The sequence below is a fragment of the Anabrus simplex genome, chromosome 3 (genome assembly GCF_040414725.1).
Source record: "Anabrus simplex isolate iqAnaSimp1 chromosome 3, ASM4041472v1, whole genome shotgun sequence".
Taxonomy (NCBI): domain Eukaryota; kingdom Metazoa; phylum Arthropoda; class Insecta; order Orthoptera; family Tettigoniidae; genus Anabrus; species Anabrus simplex.
Window position 1 is genome coordinate 286,082,455 of NC_090267.1, and position 26,223 is coordinate 286,108,677.

The 26,223-nt window shown below is 38.0% G+C and overlaps 1 protein-coding gene across 1 annotated transcript in view; it reads right to left on the minus strand.

Moving 5' to 3' along the window:
* The window catches only part of C3G (C3G guanyl-nucleotide exchange factor), a 426,509-nt gene that overhangs the window by 205,595 nt on the left and 194,691 nt on the right, over positions 1 to 26,223 (minus strand). Inside the window, exon 5 of the mRNA XM_068226676.1 lies at positions 13,941 to 14,251. Coding sequence (XP_068082777.1) covers positions 13,941 to 14,251 — 311 coding nt within the window. The remainder of the gene's footprint in view (positions 1 to 13,940; positions 14,252 to 26,223) is intronic.

A 26,223-nucleotide genomic window follows, 5' to 3' on the forward strand; every position in this document is an offset into this window, starting at 1 on the left:
GTAAAATTTCTTTGGGGAGAAACCCAACAAAAGGCTTTTCAATCTTTTAAATCTTCCTGGGGCTGATGACCTAGATGTTAGGCCCCTTTAAGCACCAAGCGCCATCATCATCATCAAATCTTCTTTTCTTTGAACACCAATATTTCAAATTCCGAACTTTGATTTACCTTTCAAGGTTTTTACTGATGCTTCTGATATTGCCATCAGTGGGGTTTTGAATCAAGTTGTGGATGGCAAACCTCCTCCCATTGCTTATTTTAGCTGTCTTCTTTCTCCTTATGAAAGAAATTATTTAATGTATAAAAGGGAAGCCTTAGCATTAACACTAACTTTAGAACACTTCTCAGATTATTAGGATCACAAACAGATTTTTGCAAAGACTGACAACCAGATTCTTTTCGGGTGCTTAACAATGTAATAAAAATTGGTAGAATGGTTTGTTGGTTCCTCTGGCTTTCAAGATTTAAATGTTTATTTCAGTTCATCTCTGGGTACAAAAATTCCTGTCTTTTTGATCAACCACCCTCTAATCAAATGGATGTTTATATTTTCAAACATTTTTCAGGGGATTCCCGCAATCCTACCACTATATTTAATGTAATTTCTTCATTAATTAATATTCTGTTATCTTTCCAGTCCTCTCAGGAATATCAACCATCTGATCAATATTGCAAAGATCTCTTTCATACCGTTTCTTCACCTGATTATCACAGACCTCTCTGTCTTTCGAACGGTCTCCTCATTCTCAAACCTACTCCAAAATCTGCTCCTAAAGTGGTACTTCCAGAAGTATCACAAGCAATGGTTCAGAAATACTATCATAGTTCACCATATGGCAGGCATTTAAATATGGCCAAACCCCATTCTCATGTGGCATCACAATTTTACTGGCCTAATATGCATAAAACTACTTATAATTTCATAAGATCTTCTATACAATGCCAAAAAACTAAACTAACTAATACACTGCTATCAGGCACTTCCACTACTTCTCCTCCTATGTACCCCACTGAGAAATATTATACTGATATTGATATTATCAGGCCCAGAACCAGATCTTCCAAAGAAAATTCCCACATTTTACATTGTTAGATGGCTTCTCCAAATTCTTATCGTCCTTTACATAAGCTTTAATCTGAGGCACTGGATGGAAGAGAGAGAGTTTGGAGAAGGCTTGGGGAATATTATTCACCCTGCACTTTCTCAGCAAGGACACCATTCAATGTAGGCTCGTCACGGTCTGGGCTGGAATTACCACTGATGCATGCACAGAGCATGTGTTCAGTCAAAAGTGGGAGTCTGACAGCCCACCGCTACATGGAGGAGATTTTAGCAGATCACATGGTGCCGTGCCTTTTGCACTTGTCGTCGGTGAGAACTTTATCCTGATGCATGGCAATGCTCCCCAACATTATACTTTCTGTGTACGCGAGTTCCTGGATGAAGTCGGGATTAAGCACAGGTGTGGCCTGATTGTAGTTCCAACCTAAATCTGATAAAGCACTTCTGGGGCATGCTTGAGAAATATTCTAGGAGCCATTCTCGTGACAAACTGGCTACACTTCGGGTTGCACTGTAGTTAGAATTGGACCTTATATCACAAGAGAACATTTGAGATTACATCCTGAGCCTAGAGGCGGTAATGCCCATTACTGAGGCAATGGAAATATGGTATAAACAAGTGGACAGATGGACTACCATACAACTGTACAGAGCTACAGTTTTTGACATTTCCAAGTTCATGTTGATGCACTATTGGATTGTCAAAATCAATAACATTTCTCAATTATTGTGCTGAAAATTTTCAAATGGGCTAATTAATTTAAGATACATCGCCATTTTACTGTAAATAATAATAAAAATAATGGTGTATGGCCTCCAGAGAGGCCTGGTGCAGGTCTTTTTCTAGTAGACGGCCGATTAGGCGACTTGCATGTCTGTGAAGATGAGGGCCCTACCTAGGATGATTTCTAATGTTGAATACACCACACAACCCCAGCCCCTGAGCCATTGAAATTAACTAATTAAGGTTAAAATCCCTGACCCAGCCGAGAATCGAACCCGGGACCCTCTGAACCAAAGGCCAGTACGCTGACCATTCAGCCAATGAGTCGGACATTTTGCTGTAAAGTCATTATATTTGAATTTTTCAAGGTTTCAGATGGACTGACTTTAAACTTTGTCTGAAATACACGTGGTCAATTGCAGAAACGGTGTTTAGACGATGTCTACGGTCAAACAATGCCTAAGTATGGCTACCGCATTGCAGAGAATTAATTATCACTTAGACACTGTCTAAAACCGATGTTCAACTGGCCATGTTTAAACATGACCAAGAACGCTGTTTAACCTCAAATGAGAGGAGTGAATCACAATCAGAGGTTATACCATGAAACATGTAATTTGTATTATCATGTTGAGACGATTCCGGGAAGAAAGGTTAGTCCGACGGCCTCTCTGTGGGTCGCCCGCTACAAAATCGCAGCAATTCATTTGAAATGTATGGGGAAGTAGAGCTTAAAATAAGATTTCGCTTTTCAGAAGACTTGTTTCTTGAGACTGACAAAGGGACAGTCCGGTAACTGCCAACTGGAATACAATTCGTGGCAACCGATATATTTTATTATACATATGGTAATTTTCATGGAATTATAGGACACTTCAACTACATACATGTCAGAATTACTTGTACCGGGCGAGTTGGGTGTGCAGTTAGGGGTGCGCGGCTGTGAACTTGCATCCAGAAGATAGTGAGTTCGAATCCCACTGTCGGAAGCCCTGAAGATGGTTTTCCATGGTTTTCCATTTTCACACCAGGCAAATGCTGGGGTTGTACCTTAATTAAGGCCATGGCCGCTTCCTTCCCGTTGCCATAAGACCTATCTGTGTCGGTGCGACGTAAAGCAAAAGATATATTATAAATAAATAAAATTACTTGTCCCAATCGTCAGAGTGTTGTCACATACATCAACCGGGAGTGATTCACTTATATTTACTGCCAAGTAAGCACACATAATAGTGAAAACTAAAGTAGGTTGTATGTGGTTTATATATATATATCATTGTCGCGCTAATTCAGATAAGTTTTCAGCAACTAGCCAATAAGATAGGAAAAGGCAAGTGGTGATTATTGTTTAAAGAGGAGGACTGGGGAAGAAGAGCCATGGCCATAATAACAGCCCTAGTATTTGCCTGGTGTAAAAATAGGGAAACTACGAAAATCAATATATCAGGGCTGCCGATGATGCGTTTCAAATCTACGATCTCCAGAATGCAAACTACATCTATATGGCCCGTACAACACATTCGGTTCCACATTCCTACTGTTTCTTCTTCTCTTCGTCGAAGCTATTTACGACTACATTACACTCACATTAAGGAGTAGGGTAATTGTTTCCACCTATTCAATACTAAAACAGTGTGACATCATTAATACATCAAGTATTTATTAGATTTCAACATTGGGACCGGTTTCGGCATTTGTGTTTGCCATCATCAGCCAAAGGAAAATTGTTACAAGGCTTTATAAAAATCAATATTAACGTAATTTTAAAATATATGTACATACAAATTGAACCATAGTCTTAAATTATTTTGTAATTTGGTGTACACCATAAAACTTTTTATTTCAAATTACTAACATATTTCTTATATGATATATTATAATTTGTTAACTCTGTACAATCTTCTTGGATATGAATAGTTAAAACGTTGTCAAGTCCTATATAGTTATTACAAAATGCTGATTAAGCATCTAGTTCAATTAAAATAAATCTCTTAAAAAAGTTTTTCACAGCTGCTTAGACCTTAAGGGCATATGGTTTTTCTTGGCCAATTATACTTTCTAGTTACTAACATACATTAAAATAAATTTGCCTACTGTCATATTTCGAACATTAAACATATTTGTACTTGGTATGGAGATTCATTGCAGTACAAGTCTTTGGTAAAATCTATCTCTTAAAAACTTACAGCTGCTTTTGACATTAAGAGTATTCAGTGTCTCTTGGGCAATTATACAACTTGGTTATTGACATGCATTAAAATAAATTCGGCTGATGTTATTTTAAAAACATTAAACATTTTTATGTTCAGTATGGAGGTCTACTGTAATAAAGGTCTCTAGTGAAAAACAGTTCCTCATAAAATGAATGTTAGCAGACTATAAAAAGGGTGCAATGTGTCTTGGTAGAATGCGAAGTTAAATGCCGTTCAATAATATTAATGTGCGTAATATTCTATGTTTTCATTGTAGTGTTCTACGTACTCATAGCAAACTCAGTCAACTAGAAATAACAGATTTTATGACCATTCTAAAACTTCTAATCAATAGTAACTACTTCATATTCGATAAGGTAATATACAAACAAGATGGACTGGCCATGGGGTCACCAGCACCTGGCATTTTAGCTAATATACACATAGATTTCCTTGAACGTACAAAAATAGAGGAAGATAAGAGATTTAATAACATACTTTTGTGGTCCAGATTTGTAGACGATACGTTTATTATCATGGACCAACATATTACTGACGCATCCACCACCCTATCACACCTTAATAATATTGATCCAGACATCAAATTTACAATAGAATCTGAGGTTAACAAGGCCCTTAACTTTTCAGATTTAACCATCACTCAGCTTCCGTTTTCTTTTCAAGTATAAGATCTATAGAAAACCAACACACACCGCTACAACCGCTACAACCGCTACAACCATTCAACAAGACTACATACACCCGCCTAGCCATAAGCGGGCAACCTATAATAGTATGATATACAGCGCTTTTAGCATTCCCATGTCAAAATCAGATTTAAATAAAGAACTAAAAACAATACGTAGCATTGCAGCCCACAACGGCTACAACCATAGCTTTATAGAACGAATAATTTATAAGTTTAAGCACCGACCGAAATCCAATTTACAAAAAGAAATAACTAAATCAAAAACCTACTCGACCTTCACATTTAATCCTAACATCTACAGAATCACAAAAATATTTAAGAAGAAAAATATCAATGTTTCCTTTAGAACCATTACAAGATATTAGAATCATTCCGTATTGACGGTTTTCACTTTACTTCACTTCACTTCACTTTCACTTCACTTTACTTTTTCACCTTTGTAAAGTCCTTTAGAACCAACAACAGGAATCTTGACATATTCCATAACGCTAAGCTAGTCAACGCTTCAAACCCTTTTGATAAGTCGGGCGTATACAGATTTCACTGTAACAACTCTGCAAGTACATATATTGGGCAAACAGGGAGATCCTTTAAGATTAGATATAACGAACATGTCAATGCCATTAAATATAGGAGATTTTCAGCAACAGGACAACACATAAATGACTATAAATATATTATCATTTAGACATTCACGGTCCGTGTAACTATTTATGAGGTATATTTTTGGGTTTATGCCGTGTAATTAATTATAAAAACACACTAAACGCGTTTCGAAAGGAACCTTGCTTTTCTTCATCAGGAGAGACAGAGAAAACGAAATGACGCATAACAGGTTGCTAGGAAAATGCAACAAGGAACTTGAAATGGTGCCCTAAGATGTAAACGGGACGCCGTTTTAGCCCCAGATGGCGTGGCCATGGGAAGTCCTCTCTCTCCTGTTGTGGCTAATTTCTTCATGAAAAACTTTGAAGAGAAAGCTTTGTCGCGGGCACCTTGCAAACCGAAGATCTGGTGGCGTTATGTGGATGATACGTTCGTTGTATGGACGGAAGGTGAAGACAATCTTAGTCACTTTCTGGATCACCTTAATCGCCAGCACCCTTCCATTTGTTTCACCATGGAAATGGAATCTGACGGCAAAATACCATTTTTAGATGTTCTCATCACCAAGAAAGAGGATGGATCTTTAGGACACAGTGTTTATCGTAAGCCTACACACACCAATAGATATCTCCATGCAGATTTTCACCATCACCCTGCCCAGAAACATGGTATCCTTAAAACTCTGACTACCAGGGCCAGGAGGATTTGTGAAGTGTCAGCTCTACAAGAGGAAATTAACACCATGGGAACCACCTTTGATAGCAACAGTTACAGCAGAGCTTTGATCTCAACGGCTCTTAAATCGACACATAATCGGACGTCTGTTAAGAAAAAAGATGTAAAAGGAACTGCTTACCTACCTTACATACATAACACGACAGATCGTATTGTTAAAATCTTACGTAGGTACCATGTACGAACTGTTTTTGGAACATCAATTAAGATTAGGCAACTCCTCCGACCAACTAAGGGTAGTTTGCCTAAAATTGCAACAACCCGGTATCTACGGAGTTCCCTGTACTTGTGGCAAGGTTTATATTGGGCAGACTTCAAGAACGGTATGTACTCGCATCAAAGAACATACCAGATGTATCAGACTCAACCAACCTGATAAATCAGCTGTTGCTGATCATGCCTTAACACCTGGTCATGATGTTTTGTTCCAAGAAGTGGATGTTCTTGCCCGTATAAAGCAATATCGCCCAAGAATTATCAGGGAGGCGGTTGAAAGACGTAAACACCCAGATAATTTCAACTGCGATACAGGCTACAACCTTGGTGAATCATGCCTACCTCTTATCAGAACCATTAGAGAGTAATGCTTTACTGTTGCCATTCGTTGTCTCTATCTGGGGCTAAAATGGCGTCCCGTTTAGATCTTAGGGCACAATTTCAAGTTCTTTGTTGCTTTCTCCTAGCAACCTGTTATGCATCGTTTCATTTTCTCTGTGTCTCCTGATGAAGAAAGGCAAGGTTCCTTTCGAAACGCGTTGAGTGTGTTTTTATAATTAATTACACGGCATAAGCCCAAAAATATACCTCATGAATGACTATAAACATAGTTTTCATTATATCAACCATGATATAGACATCATTGAAATAATGGGGAAAGGTCCTTTACTCGACCTAACGGAACAATGCTTCATCCTACTAGATCAGTATTATAACCCTCTAACTACAATTTGAACGATTTATCCGAAAAACCTACAATATTGTTTGATACACTCATTTCAGTAATTAACAATCTTAAAATACCAATAAATCAACCAGTATACAAAATGGTACGTAACATGCTTGCCTACGATCCCCACTGTAATCCATGCCCTCCCGAGCGACCAATAGCCTCAAATTACCGTGATCACCCCTTCCCCTAAATAGCACGCTCCGCCCCTCCGCTAGTGCTCGCGATCTGTTGTCTGCCATTTCAGAAGGCAGTTCCTCTCTGGCTTTACTCTTAACAACTTAGTGTTTGAGGTGAGTTTCTACTTACAAATAAAAGTAGTGCTTTCCTTATCTCGGTTTCTGTTACTCTAATATGTTAGGTCCATCTTGGATCGAGATATTTCTAGAATCTCAAATGCTTTGAACGTAATGTTTCCAAGAAACCCGGTTCACCAGTCTACTACTATCAAGTATATCCACAATTAAGAACACTACAATGAAAACATAGAATATTACGCACATTAATATTATTCAACGGCATTGTATTACAAAGGATTGTCATTTAACTTCGCATTCTACCAAGACAGAGTGAACCCTTTTTATAGTCCGCTAACATTCATTTTATGAGGAACTGTTTTTCACTAAAGACCTTTATTACAATGGACCTCCATACTGAACATAAAAATGTTTAATGTTTTTAAAATAACATCAGCCAAATTTATTTTAATGCATGTCAATAACCAGGTTGTATAATTGCCCAAGAGACACTGAATACTCTTAATGTCAGAAGCAGCTGTAATTTTTTAAGAGATAGATTTTACCAAAGACTTGTACTGCAATGAATCTCCATACCAAGTACAAATTTGTTTAATGTTCGAAATATGACAGTAGGCAAATTTATTTTAATGTATGTTAGTAACTAGAAAGTATAATTGGCCAAGAAAAACCATATGCCCTTAAGGTCTAAGCAGCTGTGAAAAACTTTTTTAAGAGATTTATTTTAATTGAACTAGATGCTTAATCAGCATTTTGTAATAACTATATAGGACTTGACAACGTTTTAACTATTCATATCCAAGAAGATTGTACAGAGTTAACAAATTATAATATATCGCATAAGAAATATGCTAGTTTTTTGAAATAAAAAGTTTTATGGTGTACACCAAATTACAAAATAATTTTAAGACTATGGTTCAATTTGTATGTACATATATTTTATAATTATGTTAATATTTATTTGTATAAAACCTTATAACACTTTTCCTTTGGCTGATGATGGCAAACACAAATGCCGAAACCGGTCCCTATGTTGAAATCTAATAAATACGTGATGTATTAATGACGTCACACTGTTTTAGTATTGAATAGGTGGAAACAATTACCCTCACTCCTTAATGTAAATCTGGATTCAATACGGACTAGAAATGAAGTTTTTGACATTAAATAGATTACACTCACCATAACAACTAGCTACACTTTATCCGTACATTGGCGTGTCGCTTTAGTGTCGATAATATTATCTTGCCTAGTACGCCTCATTTTGGTGCTGCCATTGGTTTTTGGAGTTTCCTTATAACCGCATAACCTTTGGTGGTGCTATGTGAGGATCCAACCAGCCTATGGGCTGATGACCTAACAGACAGACAATATTATGAGATTTAATTTCCACCGAAAGCGATATTCTTATCTGTGGGCAAGTCATGTTCATGCTTAGCCATGTTTGAGTTATGTGTAGGAAGAAGACAAACAGCTGACTGGCATTCGGCGCATGCGCACTTACGAATTTCATTGCTAGCAACAAGCAAAGAGTTGCATGAAACATACTTCTATCTCACTTTTCAAACCAATATTGAAACTTTAAACGATGTCTAGTTAAACACCGTCTGAACATTGTTTATGCAATGGAAGATCTTGCTCGATTTAGATGTTGTTTAGGTAGACGTTGTCTAAGGCTTAAAACTAGACATCGTTTCTGCAATCGGCCCGTAGTGTTTCACTTTTTTGCTGATCAGCATATTTGAGGGAAAAGTAAGAAACATTTTTTCATTTTTAATAGTCAGCCATTACAAATTCTCTGAATTCCATTGCACTATTACAATAGTAAAAGAAATTTCCCAATGAGATCTTACCAGCCTTTCACTGCCGATGGTACAGCTTAGTGCTTAGTTTTCCTGATTATCATACAGGAGTCAATAGGTCTACTCACAATTTACCTTTCATGTAACACAGTATTTATAGATCTCACTTTACAAAATGAACTCTAAAAAAAAGAAAGATGTAGCAAAGAGTCTGGATATAACTGATCTTAAAAACACAAGCGGACTGAAAGGTTATGCAACCCATGGAGGTGCAACAAATAATGTTGGAAATGAGCACCATCTACTGCTACACACTTGTGTACCCCTCTGATGTCCGACTCGTTGGCTGAATGGTCAGCGTACTGGCCTTCGGTTCAAAGGGTCCCGAGTTCGATTCCTAGCCGGGTCGGGGATTTTAACCTTAATTGGTTAAATTCAGTAGCTTGGGGGCAGGGTGTTTGTGCTGTCCCCAACATCCCTGCAACTCACACACCACACCATAACGCTATTCTCCACCACAATAACATGCAGTTACTTACAAATGGCAGATGCTGCCCACCCTCATTGGAATGTCTGCATTACATGGCTGCACCCGGCTAGAAATAGCCACACGAAATTATTATACCCCTCTGATCAGGTTCATGAATATGTCTTGTAGAGTTTCATGTGAAATGTTGTCCACAGCATGTTGAATGTTGGTCTGTAGGTCTTTCAAATTCTGAGGGTGGATTACGTATGCTGCTGACTTGATACAGCCCCATAAGAAAAAATCTCGTGGAGAAAGATCGGGAATAATATATAAGTAATAATAATAGATGGGTCGAAACTAGTACCGTATAATTTTGTAATTTTGTGAATATATTGTAGTATTGAAAAGGTGGAAACATTTACGTTATTATTATTATTACTTATATATTATTCTCAGTTCAATACGGACCAAAAACATGAAATTCATAACCATCAAAGAGAGATCGGGAGATCGAGCTGATCACTACGGCTTGGAAATTATATGCCCTGGTTGCACTGATTCTAAGTACTCCATGGTAACACAACCAGTATGGGAAGTTGCATTGTTCTGTTGAAACCATGTTCTTTCTTTCTTTCTCCTCCTCAATCAAAGTAGCAAAAAATTGCCTAACCAGCAAGATGTAACGATGATTGCTGTCAAAGAAGAAAATGGAAATTCTCTTTCATGACATGGCATATGCCGATCATTTGGGCATGAAGGGGAGAGACTCATGCAGCAATGTGCATTTTATTCATTCACGAACGCACCGAGGTGAAACCAAGCCTCTTCTCTCTACCCATTTCATTTGTTCCATCAACCAATGAAAATATTCAACACGACAGTTGATATGACCTAGCAAAAACCCGTGAACAGCTTTCATTTTGTACAGAAACATATGTAATGATCTCCTCACAGCAATACACACTGTACCATAAGACACTCCGCTCTTACTAGCCAACCTGAACAACGGTTTCTTTGAACTCTTCAAGCATTGATAATAATAATAATGCTACTTGCTTTACGTCCCACTAACTACTTTTACGGTTTTCGGAGACGCCGAGGTGCCGGAATTTTGACCCACAGAAGATCTTTTACGTGCCAGTAAATCTACCGACACGAGGCTGACATATTTGAGCACCTTCAAATATCACCGGACTGAGCCAGGATCGAACGTGCCAAGTTGGGGTCAGAAGGCCAGCGCCTCAACCGTCTGAGCCACTCAGCCCGGCCTTCAGCATTGCAGCTTGGATATCCATCAATTTATTCTCAGTGAGAACCATTGGTCTGCCACTTCGAGGGGCACCTCCCACGTTCCCAGTTTTTTTGAATTTATTGTAAAAATGTTGAATGCTTGATTTATTTGGAAGTGCCTTTCTGGGATAGGAATCTGCAAAGTGTTTGTGTAACCCAAACTAAGTATGTACTTTTCCAAAAATAGGAAACTCTTTCCTCCAGTATCTACAGCACACTTCTATTGTACTCAACACTCAACTATCAATGATCACCACCTGCAACAAAATAAAAAATAACGTAGTGTGACTTTGCCATAGGTTGCATAACTTTTCGATCAAGCCGTACTTGCTGGTTTATAAGCACACAGACATCTGCTCTTCTATGATTCGTAAAAGTATCCTTAATCTCTCTCTCTCTCTTTCTCTCTCTCTCCCCTCTGTCTCAAATACAGAGAGAGTGATCATCAGCTGTTGGTAATTTTCAACTATACAATTTCTCCTACTTAAAAAAACCACTAGCACTCAATGCTTTTTGTGCTTGTACTTCTGATGATTGACCAAGCCAGTTCTAGTGTGAATTGGCACAGATTGCATTCAATGGATGAGGGAGGACAAGGCTGCATCTGAAGCAGTAGGTGTATCTGTCGTTTCGCCTCTTGATGCTTGCAACACCTTTGCTGAAAGAGTTCAACAGCAGATGTGGTTCGGCGCCAAAGCGAGTGATCCTTGGCAAGTGTGTCCCATGTTTGAGGGCTGATGTTTGTGACCTTCATGGTTTGTTTAAACTGGTCATTAGAATGCATCACAGGGGCACCGTGAGATCATGTGCTTGAAGAAAGTTCACCATACAGGAATTGGCAGGGAAGTCTGGTGTTGCTCTTTAGGCTGAAATACCCAGTCTACCAAAGCCTATGGACAATGACAGCAGCTTCTACACAGTTCGTACATGCTTTCTCAAGAACTGCAAGACTGGAAACATGGTCCATCCATTTGATTAAAACGTTCTAGTTTCTTGATGTCACGCCGAGCTGAGTGGCTCAGACGGTTAAGGCGCTGGCCTTCTAACCCCAACTTGGCAGGTTCGATCCTGGCTCAGTCCGGTGGTATTTGAAGGTGCTCAAATACGACAGCCCCGTGTCGGTAGATTTACTGGCACGTAAAAGAACTCCTGCGGGACTAAATTCCGGCACCTCAGCGTCTCCGAAGACCTTAAAAAGTAGTTAGTGGGACGTAAAACAAATAACATTATTATTATCTTGATGTCACAGCGGTACAGGGTCCAGGTTTCTTTCATTCATTCATTCATTACATACATACATACATACATACATACATACATACATACATACATACATACATACATACATACATACATACATACATACATACATACATACATACATACATACATACATACATACATACATACATACATACATACATACATACATACATACATACATACATACATACATACATACATACATACATACATACATACATACATACATACATACATACATACATACATACATACATACATACATACATACATACATACATACATACATACATACATACATACATACATACATACATACATACATACATACATACATACATACATACATACATACATACATACATACATACATACATACATACATACATACATACATACATACATACATACATACATACATACATACATACATACATACATTAAGGGTTCATCTTCATTACAGACTAATGCCTTTCAGCATATAGTCTGCAAGTCTTCGTGAACAAAGCACCTCCACTCTTCCATTTGCAATTGTCTGTCTGTTAGGTCATCAGCCCAGAGGCTGGTTGGATCCTCAAATAGCACCACCAAAGGCTATGCAGCTATAGGGAAACTGCAAAAACCAATGGCAGAGCCCAAATGAGGCGTACTAGGCAAGATGAGGAGTGAGGTAGTTTGCCATTGCTTTCCTCACTGGACCAGAAGGTGCCACTGCAGCACGACTGATCCTATGAGCAACACCTTTCCTAACACTCGGACACTAGTTGTGCCCCAAATGTCATTACTCAGCACCACCCATACCCCAGCAGCTTCCATATTGTCACAGCCATGGATAAGACTAGGACTTCGGTGGAAGTTACACTTTGCTCTAGCCTGTGCCAAGAGACGGATACAAAAATACTGCATCCATCAAGAAATGGCAACAGGCGGACATTTGCAATTAGCTTGTTTAATTTAATTCCACACCTATGACTGTTAAAAATTGAGCCTAACCACAATCACCTTAGTCTCCTTCTACTTCTCTCAGGCACCAAAAATTCCTTCAAATTCCCTGAACATTTTGTTGCCGCAGGATGCTTTTTAACAAAAATGGAAGAACTATTGGTAGATTAGGTTAAAAAGGAGGTAAAAATGGCACTGTTGGTGGGCAACAGAAACCACATTTCAAACACAAGTATTTATCTGCATTCATTTTTACAAAGCTATTTCACCCCCCAAAAAGAAAATCCTCCTTGATTTGCCTCACACCAAAGTCAGTTCATGAGAACAACTTCATCCATCAAGTTTATTACTAACTTGGCTATTATCACCACTTTCCGAGTACCTTTCTACCATCATTCCCATTTGTTTGTGCAAGGAGCCATTTTCATTACTTTCATGTCTGTTACTTCTAACTTATCAATATCTTAAGCCCCCCTTCCCCCTCCTAGCTTTTCACTCCTGTACAGCAAAGTCGGTCTCAATACAGATTGATGTAAAGATAGTTTCAACTGAGTTGACTTCTTTCTTACAGAATACTGTTGGAATACATGTCCTAAATACTTAAAATGATATACCTATTCCACTTTTGTACTTGTAGACTGAAATAAGAAACACACAAATTCAGAACATAATAACAGAGTTGAATAATTTAAGGCTGTCTTTCATTCTAACCTTAAAATTATAATATTCTTAATAGCCTCTGGTTGACAGTTAGTAGGGATATTAACTCCTGCCTTGGTATTAAGTGGATAAGATGCTTTTAGCTCAATTTAGCATGCACCCATTTGATTAATTTGATTAGTGTTTATAGTTATATCTCAATCATTATACTACTTCCATATGTTAAAAAAAAATTCAAAGTGACACATTAAGATAAAGAGTAGCATTGAAAAAAGATACAAACCTGCCTGGAAGAGGAGGTTTAGGTGGTGGGCTAGCATCATTCAGAATAGACTCTGAACTCTGTGAGTGTGGAATTGAATTATGGCATGGCCTATCTATCACAGAAGTCGACGTCTGCTCTAGGATCTGACGCTCACGAGGCGTCAAAGGAATGTCAGGCAGTGAGCTACGCTGAGGTAAGTCCACCCCTGACAAGATGTATCCGGATTTTCTATCTGCCAGAGATGGATAATAGTGATTGGTATGATTGGCATTTGCTTTCAGCGCTGTTTCTCGATTTTCTATTTTATCCTGTGCAAGGGATACTAGATTCTGAAACATAAAAAGGATCATCCACTTAGAGTCAACCATTATTCAGATAAAGTTTTATTACAACAAATATCACTATTCAGAAATAATTCAGGCTATTCGCCATGCAATCACTAGTTGCAATAAGGGTACAGAACCAAAATAATAGAGTATTCATTGCCTCTATCAATACATGCTAGATAAGAGGTTTTTAAAATGAGGCATGGTATATAGAGAAGAGCTCAATAGAAATAATCAGTACTGGGTACTTGGTGTTTCAAGCCAGCCTGACAACTTTTATCTGCATATGTCCACATATAAAGTAAACAGAAAATTCGGAAGAAATAAAAGATAACACGTAATAAAAATTGAAGATCCAAAACTCACCAATCTTTTACAGAACAACAACCATATTGATTTGTGGTGATCTATTGAATGATGTTATAATTGTTGTTTACATGAAACATAGACTGGTGTACATATTGGACAACGTACACTATACATGGGATAAGTTAACTCAAAAGAAAGAGAAATGGGTTAATTTGCAATTGATTTAAGCTGATGCTGATCATTTGATAAAGATGTCTCTTAACATAAATGAGAACTGTAATAACAGTGAAAGCTGCAGTGATTTTGTTTGTGAAACTCATTCTCCGACCACAAGCAATGATGAAGGACCGAGTTCGAGACTCCAGCATGAATCCCCGGGTAACGCAACAAGTCTATCTCCATGTAAATCATTAAGTTCCAGCTATATTTCCAGGTTCAACTATCAGCAATACTCATAATGAAAACACTGTGAAGTTCTGGATTGATGAAGGTGGCAAGAAGCGACATTCATTAAGAAATGTTCAAAAGCATTTTTGCTTGGTTACTTCGGAACATCTATTTTACATGTGGAAGACAGGTGGAAAATCAGAGGTCTTCTGATTTGACTCCCGTAGGCAACCTGCGTGTCGTGATGAGGATGAAATGATGATGAAGACGACATATACACCCAGACCCCGTGCAACGGAATTAACCAATAACGGTTAAAATTCCCAGTCCTGCCAGGAATCGAACCCAGGACCCCTGTGACCAAAGGCCAGCCCGCTAACCACTTAGCCATGGAACTGGACATATTAGTGATGAAGACTTGCAACTGTGGGCTCTGGAAATTTTGCAAGGTCTTCTGCCTATGAAGGGTGATTTCTATGCATCTCATGCATGGATTGATCAATTTAAAACAAAGGAAAAAACACAGAATTAAGAGCAGGAAGATTACTAAATTTGTTTCAGGATCCCAGGTATATGATGATGCAGAAAGAGACACAGCAGTGGAGGAGTTTGTACAGACAGCCAAAGGGCGATTTATTAATCATACCCCCTCCTCAATTTACAACACAGACCAGAGTGTATTTGAGCAATAAACACTGTATCAACAGTATCTTTTGTTAGTGAAAGACACAAATACACCGTAACACAATCTTTTAGCACACTAACTCACTCATATACTAATGCCTACAATCAACATGGTTGGTTATCTGTTTGCCAAAACTATTTATTGTGTTGCAGAAGCTTGTAGGAAGCTTTGGACTGAGCAAATGGCTGTGCAGTTTGTGTCATGTAGCTATCAGCTTGCAATTGGAAAACACTGTCAGCAGCTCTGAAGATGGTTTTTCCGTGGCTTCCCATTTTCATACTTTAATTAAGGCCATAGTCATTTCCTTCCCACGCCTATCGCACTGTTGCCATAAGATCTATCTGTGTCAGTGCAATGTAAAACAGATCATAAAATTTAAAAAAATAATAAAAGGAAGTTCCAGCCCAATAGTTTTGCAAAAGATTTTTTAAGTTGAAAATACTACAGTCACAGTTACAATATCGGGGAATATAGGGAAGGGAGAGTTGACAGTGGTTTAGAGAAGCCTTCTTCCTGTATTCAGATGATTGTTGTGCTTTGATTCATGATTCCTTGACCACATATACTGATACAGTTTGTCTTCGGGACATTCCACAACAGAAAATAGAGTTACTTCAAATTTCTCCCAATACCACTGAAAAATCCAAACCCTGGATAAGTTCTTCTTTCGACAATGGAAATCTTTACACCATAGATTGTCAAGAGCTTATGTCAAAAGCTCATAAAGACATTAATGTTGAACTTTAACCCATACTTCCAACTTTCCAAATGACCTATCAGTAAAATCCCCGTACGTCAAAATACACAGGAATCCAATGCAGCAAACTGCAGTAAAACACGACAATATTCATGTATTTTCTTCACTTCAGATAATTATGAGTTCAACAGCAAGAACAGAGCAGTTATTCTTGTGTCATCCATGCACCATAGCGGTGGCAAAGATCTATCTTCTAAAAAAGAAGAAATGGCGGTGTATTACAGTGCAACTAAAAGAGGTGTGGATGAACTTGACAAAAATGTTATGTGAATATCTCCAGTCAAAGGACATGGCGCTGGTCAATAAGCATGTTTAGCAGTCTGATGGACGTAAGTGCAGTAAACGCATACCATATATTTGAATGTACAGAGCCTTCCAACAATCGGAGCAGCTTCTTGAAAGGTTTGGCTCACTCTCTCGTGCTGAAATACATGAACAGCCGAGCCTAGAATGCAAGGCTCCCTCAAGAAATGTAGATTACAATTCACCACGTTCTCGGATCTGACACACCGCCAGAAGGCAAGGAAGCTGATGTGGGCCCTAATGCATGAGAAACATGCAGGACTTGTCCAGCAAGTTCAGAAGAGTGAGACTTCTCACTCCTGTGTTTTGTGCAAGAAGCCGATCTGCATTCAGTGCAGCGAAGATGTCGCAGTTCTGTCAATGTGTGAAACTCTTGAGTACGAACATTAATTTTGAGGTCTCCATTTTTTTTTGTGTCTTAATTTTAGTTCAAATTCCCTTGTTTTCCTCATTGGTTGGTTTATTGAGAAGGGAACAGCAGGTAATACCGATTTTTTGTTTTCACTACTATACAACCCAAGTGCCTTTTCAAAAGTTTGCTGCTAAATAATGTGTCGAATAACTTTAGAGTACTACTAATAGAAAATTGTAGCAAGTGTTAATTTCTTACATTTTTTTTACAAGTTTTTTACGTCACACAGACAGGTCTTATGGCGACAATGGGATTGGAAAGGGCTAGGAGTGGGAAGAAAGTGGCCGTAGCCTTAAGTAAGGTACATCCCAAGCATTTTGGCTGATGTGAAAATGGGAAACCATGGAAAACCATTTTCAGGGCTGCCAACAGAGGGGTTCGAACCCACTATCTCCCAAATGCTGGATACTGGCCACACTTAAGCGACTGTAGCTATCAAGCTTGGTTTCTTCCTTTTTTTGTGTGTGTGTTTTTGTTGAATACATCTTCCTTTTAATAATCCTCAGTAACATTAGAACTGTTTTAAAAAAAATACACTAACTTCATTGCCAGTGGCCTCTGAGAACACACTACGTTATTCCTGTCCCATGTATGTCACCATGTTAGTTGAAGGGGTGAAACCTATGCTTTTTAAAATGTATCAACTGAAGAAGACAAATGACTGCACATTAAGGGAATCATTCAATGACTCATGTATGAACCTGTGGCCAGGAGGCATAAATTATGAAAAAGTAATGCTTGTGGTGAGTGATCAATCACGCTAAGTACATGCTTTCGGCTTTCCAACAACTGAAGGGCATTTACTCCAACCTCAGCCATGTGATATGTATTGCACATTGACTACAATGTCTCTGTGAAAATACCAGGAGAATTATAGCCGGGTAAATGACTTCATTGCTGCTTTGAAGAAGATTCTCGTAAAGGTTCTCAGTCATCAAGTTGTGTACAAGGAAGTGACTGGGCTCCACCTTCCACAGTTTCCTGTCACCACAAGGGGGGTACTTGGATAAGATGCGCAATTTTCCAGGACAATCGCTATGATAAAATCAAATGCTTCATATGTGCCATAAACTTAACAGGCGCAGCAGCCATCAATCAGGGCCAACAATTACTCAACAACAAAGACCTAGAGTAGTAACACATTTTTCAGTGCATTGCTACAAGTATTTACATGATGTGATTCACGGTTTGGAAGAAGTTGATGAGTGTTGGAGCAAACCTCGATAGATTTGCTAAAGACAAATTTGAATTCAATTTGAAGAAATGAACTCCCTTTACGAGAGCTGACAAGACAGGATCCATTAGTTTCTGTAGATGTTGAGTGAAGTTTCTATACAGATAAGGATCTACTGAGCTCAAAGTGCCAGCGACTTACTGTCAAAAACATCGAAATGTTGTGTGTAATCCAATATCACAAGTTTAGTAATTATTAGAAAGAGTAAATGGGATAAGGAAAGTTCATGTAATTGATTTAAACCTTAATAATGTGATTTCATCCAACACCTTTTGTATGTATTTTCAGAACCTTCCCCCCTCCCCATTTTTGTGACCATACTTTCCACCTTAAAATTATTTCCCTATTCATCACCATCATGAATAACATAATGAAGAACATCAAGTAAACTCATGGTCATCTAAATGCAGGGCCTATTGCTAATGATGTTATGATCTGGGGAGAAACTTAGGAACAAGCACAACTGACACTCAATGAACAGAAGGTTAAGTTTCAGGAATTCAATCTTAAGATAAGCGAATCCAGAACAATAGCGATGGCAATAAACAGAGAGGAACAACCAGTGAACATCATGCAAGGAAACTTCCACTGGAAAGTGTGGAAAACTTCACATACCTCAGCAGTGTAATGTCTCGAGACACACTAGCAACAAAAGAAGTGGTACAGAGTGCAGAAGAGCTCTCACTTTTACCAGCAAGTACAAATACTCCTCGGGGATCCCAAAGTAACAATAAAATCAAAGCTGGTGATGTTCAGTCAGTATTTCATATCAAACTTAACCTATGGTATTGAAACACTCACCCTCAATAAAGTTGCAAGCACCTGAGATGAAGTTCCTGAGGTCCACAATTCAAAAAGACAAAACTGGACATGTTATGGATTGACATGGTTAAAAATGAAGATGGGACATCATTGTTAGATTGGGTCACCTTGTCCAGATTGAGGTGCTTTGGGCATGTAATGAGGATGGACGGATGGATCGATCGATTGATCAATCAATCAATCAATCAATCAATCAATCAATCAATCAATCAATCAATCAATACTGATCTGCATTTAGGGCAGTCGCTCAGGTGGCACATTCCCTATCTGTTGTTTTCCTAGCTTTTCTTAAATGATTGCAAAGAAATTGGAAATTTATTGAACATCTCCCTACGTAAGTTATTCCAATCCCTAACTCCCCTTCCTATAAATGAATATTTGCCCCAATTTGTCCTCTTGAATTCCAACTTTATCTCCTATTGTGATCTTTCCTACTTTTAAAGACACCACTCAAACTTATTTGTCTCATTCCATGCCATCTCTCCGCTGACAGCTCCGAATATACCACTTAATACCAATATAGTTAGTCTGTTATTGGACATTTAGTCAAGCAGCTCACCTTCTTTCTCCCAAGTCTTCCCAGTCCAAACGTTGCAATATTCTTGTAATGCTACTCTTTTGTCGGAAATCACCACAACAAATTGAGCTGCTTTTCTTTGGATTTTGTCCAGTTCCTGAATCAAGTAATCCTGGTGAGGATCCCATACACTGGAACCATATTCTAGTTGGGGTCTCACCAGAGACTTATATGCCCTCTCCTTTACATCCTTACTATAACCCCTAAATACCCTCATAACCATGTGCAGAGATCTGTACCCTTTATTTACAATCCCATTTATGTGATTACTCCAATAAAGATCTTTCCTTATATTAACACCTAGGTACTTGCAGTGAACCCCAAAAGGAACTTTCACCCCATCAACACAGTAATTAAAACGGAGAGGACTTTTCCTATTTGTGAAACTCACAACCTGACTTTTAACCCTGTTTATCGTCATACCATTGCCTGTTGTCCATCTCACAATATTATCGAGGTCATTTTGCAGTTGCTCACAATCTTGTAACTTATCTATTACTCTATACAGAATAATATCATCTGCAAAAAGCCTTATCTCTGATTCAACTTCTTTACTCATATCATTTATATATATAAGAAAACATAAGGTCCAATAATACTGCCTTGAGGAATTCCCCTCTTAATTATTACAAGGGTCAGAAAAAGCTTTGCCTACTCTAATTCTCTGAGATCTATTTTCTAGAAATATAGCAACCCATTCAGTCACTGTTTTGTCTATTCTAATTGCACTCATTTTTGTCAGTAGTCTCCCATGATTCACCCTATCAGATGCTTCAGACAGGTCAATCGCGATACAGTACATTTGACCTGAATCCAAGGACAGCTTATATTATCTTATTTACGTGTAACATTAATTACTTTCAATACAAGTTTTTAAATCAGAGGCACTTTCATAAATGTAAATAACAGGACATTAAGGAATTATTTTTCAGAACCCTCAACAGTTTGATATTACATAATATATGATACTTTTATAATGACTTTCTATTTGTGTGCAAGTAATATGATTCTTGATTTTAATATTTGAGTTGAAGATGAGTCCATGATGAGCTGAAACTGGTCCTCTAGTTTAATAAAATTAGTTCAGTACATAACAAGTGCTGATTTGGTGGAACATCTTTTTAAGGTAGTTTTGAAGTCAATAATTCTTGACAAGATCACACCTCTCTTTAGAAATATCATCATTGATGTGCAAGATTGAGCCTTTTAAGGACTGTCAACTTGTAGCAATCTTCTTTTATTCTATTAGTTCCTCTTAGATGCAGTAGAGAACCATTTTCAGGTGAACTGTAATATGTAGACTTCTCAAAAGCTTTCAACACTCTGACCACAGTATCTTGCTGCAAAAGCTAACAGGTTATGGAATCATACCTTAAAAATTGCATACAGCTTGTAATAATAAGGAATCATTTTCCTGATCTTTTTATAGTTACCAAGAGCCTCCGTGGCTCAGGCAGCAATGCACCAGTCTCTCACTGCTGGGTTCTGTGGTTCAAATCCTGGTCACTCCATTTGAGATTTATGCTTGACAAACCAGAAACAGGACAAGTTTTTCTCCAGGTACTCTCATTTTCCCTATCATATTTCATTCCAGCAACACTCTCCAATACCATTTCACTTCATCTATCAGTCATTGCCCCAGAGGAGTGCAACAGGCTTCGGCAGCCGGCATGATTCCTATCCTCGCCGCTGGATGTGGGCTTAATTAATTCCATTCCTGACCCAATCGAATGACTGGAAACAGGCTGTGGATTTTCCTTTTCATTATTGTTACCAGCCGAGTTCCTCAAGGATCTCACATTACTTCCTTGCTTTCTACTCTCTACATAAATGGTATAAAAAATAAACTTATGAATTCAGAATTGCTTTTGTTTACTGATGATGTAAACAAATTTTATTAAAGTTAATTGCCCACTTGATTGTTTAAATCATCAAAAGGATTTACATCATCTGGAAAATTATTTTATGCAAAATGGGTTGAAACGTAATCATGACAAATGTAAAATGATATATACTGTTTTTTATACAAGAAAAAAATATCATTTCTGTAAAAATTTAGTATTAACAACATTGTACCTTCTGTTTCGTAAGTTAACAACATTGGTGTTTCATTCAGTTATAATCTATCATTTAATGAACATATTGGAAACATTTGTAAGAAATCCTTACAAAGAGTGGGTTGCATTACTAGATATTCCAGATTATTTTTCAACTTAGCTACCAATTGCTTCCGGTATATATCCATGGATTTCACCTTGCTTTCTTTCTTTTTACTCTCTATATAATCATTAGGAATCAGAAATTGATGCTCTAAAAAATGTATAAATATGTATGCATTTATGCTCTAAAACGTACCTAAATATGTAACAAGATATGCATCATCAATTTGAGTTTATTTCCATAAAACAATATCATCACCTGTAACTTACGTTGTTATTCCATGGATTTTGAAGCGCAAGCCTCATCATTGGTGAATTCTTCACTACAGTTAAAAACTAGGGAGTGACGGATGCTTTCCACGGTCAATCTTTGTCTGTTGTCCCTCAGCAGAGTTTTGTAGCACAAAAACACCATTCTAAAATTTCAAGCAGTACATTATACGCAGGACTTTTGGAGAGAATGTTTGTAACTTTCTGTTTCACTTTTTCTCCTACAACCTCTGGAACTGTTTTTAAAGTGTACACGGTTTTGTCAAATTTTGCAAATGACTGATGTAAAGGAATCCCAACTGATTCCGATGATATAATAGCTTTAGGAATACAATGAAAATGACCTTTTATAAACAAAAGGTTACTTTCTAATTCTTTGCTTGTCATTGTTTGCTGAGCCAGCTCTATAGATGTTGCTCATTAGGATCTAATGCTTTTACAACTCCTCCAATTTTCAGTAAATGTTCAAAATAATAGAGCGCAACCTCAAGCCATGATCCCCAGTTCGTTAAAATAGGTTGTGATAGTAAGTGCTACTGTTTTGAATATCTGAACCCGTGATGGAGCTTTTACAAATATTTTCTTAACAGACGACTCTAACGTGCCGACTAATAGAGAGCATCAACGAATAGTCTCTGCTGTGTGACGGAGTCCATGCACAAGATATGTTAGGTGAATTAAATTCGGGAAAAAAACCTTTTAACACTGCCCCCGATTTAATCATGTAACTACCTGCAACCATTACTATGAGGAGTACATCGATAAGCAATGGAGTCCATGCGTGAGACACGTTAAGTGAATTAAATTAGGGAAAATACCATTCAACATTCATCATCATCATCATCAGCAGTTAACCATCTCCAACTTCCCAGGTGCGGTGTATGAGCGCTCACCACATCAGTCGATTCAGGTACCATTCTTCCTCCTGTACTTGGTTCCAATCCACTCCTCTATATTCTAGATCTTGTTTGACTTGTTCGATCCATCTCCTTCGAGGTCTGCCTCTAGGTCTTTTGCCGTCTTAAGTTTTCTCTAACCATTCCTTAGCTACTGAGCAAGAATCTACTCTGATTACAGGGCCATACCATTTCAATCTTGATCTGATTATGGTATCACATAATGATTCTCTTATTTGAATCTCTTGGCAAATTCTCTCGTAGCGGACCTTATCTCTCCTGGTTTGTTGTAGCACTGTCCAGAGGAATTTCATTTCTGCAGCTTAAAGTCTACTTTTATCTCTGCCTGTGATGATACAAGTTTCAAGGCCATACGTTGTTATGGGCAAGATGTATGCTTGATAAAGTGTTTGTCTCGCTAGTACTGGAATCTGGCTGTCCCAGAGAAGGCTTCTAACCTGATAGTAAAGGACAGTTCCTCTTTGAACTCTGTTTGTGATTTCAGCATTTGATCGGTTATCTTCAGTCAGGACACTACCGAGGTATTGGAAGTGGTTAACTTCTTGCAATTTCTGTCTGTCTACTGTGATATTTGCTCCTGACTTTTGTCTGTTTACTGTCATAACAACTGTCTTCTTAAGGCTGATTTTAAGTCCAAATTCCTTAAAATGACAATTCCAAGCATTTATTTTTCCTTGAACTTCTTCTTCATTACCTCCCCAAATCACCACATCACCTGCAAATGCAAATGCTTTGAAATGCACTGTTGCAATGCTGTTTCACTCTTTTCATTATCTCATCCATCACTGTGATAAATAGTTGAGTTGACAAAGTGCTGCCTTGTTGCACTCCTTTCCTCATTACAAACCAGTTGGAATAGCGATTTCCTATCCTTACAGAGCTCTGGCAGTGTTTGTACAACATTTTTACTTTACTGATGAGAGATACTGAACATTTCTCCTTCTCAAGCAATCCCAAAGTTCATACCTCAGTATGCTGTCATAGGCTTTTTCTAGGTCCAGAAAGACAAAGATGACATTTTTTCCCTTTTCCCAATGTTTTTCCATTATCAGCCTAACAGCAAAAATGAAATCTGTTGTTGATCTGTTACTTTGCAACCCGTATTGTTCTTTTTTAAGCTGTGATTCATTTTGTAATCTTTTCTCTATCACTTTCTCCATCAACCTAAGTCCATGAGACAGGAGTGTGATTCCTCTATAATTGCCACATATCCATCTATTTGCTTTCTTGAAGAGGGGGACTATACAACCTTTAGTCCAGTCAGTCGGGATTTTTTCTTTAATCCACACAGCATTCATCATTCTAAATAGCCACTGAAGTCCATGAGTTCAACAGCTTTAATCATGTCTGAGCTCACCTCACCAAGGCCACGTGATCTGCCTTTGCTCATACTGTTCAGAGCATTTTCAATCTCAAACCAAGTCAATGGAGATTCACTTTTTCCAGCCTTGTTGACAGCATCCAATTCCAAATCTTCTTGAGTGACTTCTGCTGGGTCTGTTCCATTATACAAGGAAGAAAAGTACCTTCTCATATCTTTCCGAATGTCTTCCTCTCTCCACGTTTTGCCCGTTACATTTTCGGACGTATTCCAAAATGGCGCCTAACATAGGTGTAGACCACTCAAGCTAAAGAGAATACACAACGAAATCTTAATATTGAGATGATAGGAGGCCATGTCTAACTTGGAACGACAGCATTCCAAAGGCAGTGCAGAACAGTGCAAGGTCAAACAGATTGTTTCGAAAAATTAAAACAAGTGAAATAGACGGGATTATTGGTAGTTGTCAGAGATGTACTTCTTGATAGCCTGCAGAGAAGATCCACCTCGTTCCTTTAGGCTCTTGATGGCACTGCCCACCATCTCTGAGGTTTTCGGATGGGCAGGCTTGGTGCGAGGTTTCTTCGCTGCGGAAGCCTTGCTCTTCTTGGGTGACGCCTGGGCCGGAGCCGAGGCGGGTGCAGATGCTGCCGATGCTGTTGCATTGAATTGAAAAATTGAAATCGTCAAGACAAGAAGTGAATTGCGGTTGCTCCATAAAAATACGAAGATTGTCAAGATTAAGGCAGAAATTCTTAGGAAAAACTAGTTTAAACTCGAAGGAAATGATAAAAACATCCCATAAAAACACTGTGGAGTATATAAAATATGTCGAGATAAATGGCAATTTATTCAAATATGCATATTGGTAAACCCAAGGCGCAAGTCAAGCGATACGGCTGGAAACGTAATTTGGAAGCTGCGAGAAGAGAAGGGAAATAAGAAGAAATCATTCCATTAGAGGAAAATTTAAAGAAGAATAAATATTCGTGAAAAATAAATATTCTAAATTTGAAGATTTTTACAGAACAAGATAAAACATCTTACACGAAGTTACAGAGTTAGCCGATTACGTCGCAGAAGAAAGCTAAAGAATAATTGGAGGAAGATATTATTCTGACAAGAACTTAAAATGAATATTTACTTCTCAGAAATGTTTGATTTCAATGGCAGCTATTTGAAGAAGATGATGTTCAGCTAAGCATCCAGATGGACCGACCTGGAGGGAGGTATCATCCGACCAGATGAGCTTACCCGAGTTTAGAGGAGGATATCGCCTACCTAAATCAACTTGAAACGAGAGGAAGAGTCCAGACCAACATCAGACCGAGGATGTAGAACCAGCCATGTGACTGGCCGAACGAGAGCAACTGACATCGAATGTGGCGAAAGACGAGCTAAGTTTTTTTACAATTAATAGCATAATTCTTAATTTTGTTTTGGCATATACAGTAGACTTCAATATTTTAAAATGAATTACTTAAGTGTGCAAGTGAAACCATGCAGTGAATTGTATTATATTTAAGATGCTAGTGCAACATAAAGATAGTGTTGAATTATTTATATATATATATATCTCGCATCGGATGACTATGTTTGAACAAGTGTGTCAATGAACTAGTTGAGAATACAATTCGGAATGAAAATAATGTAACAGCTGATTGCTAAGATTGTCATATGGTAAAAAGTAACGATAAATCTCGCGAAGTTATTCATCTAAAGATTACGTCACAGATGGACCGCGCGTGAGAAGAGATTAAACTTAATTAAAAAATCGAGTATTCCTTGTAAAGCAACATTATTAGCTGCACAATTAACGTAT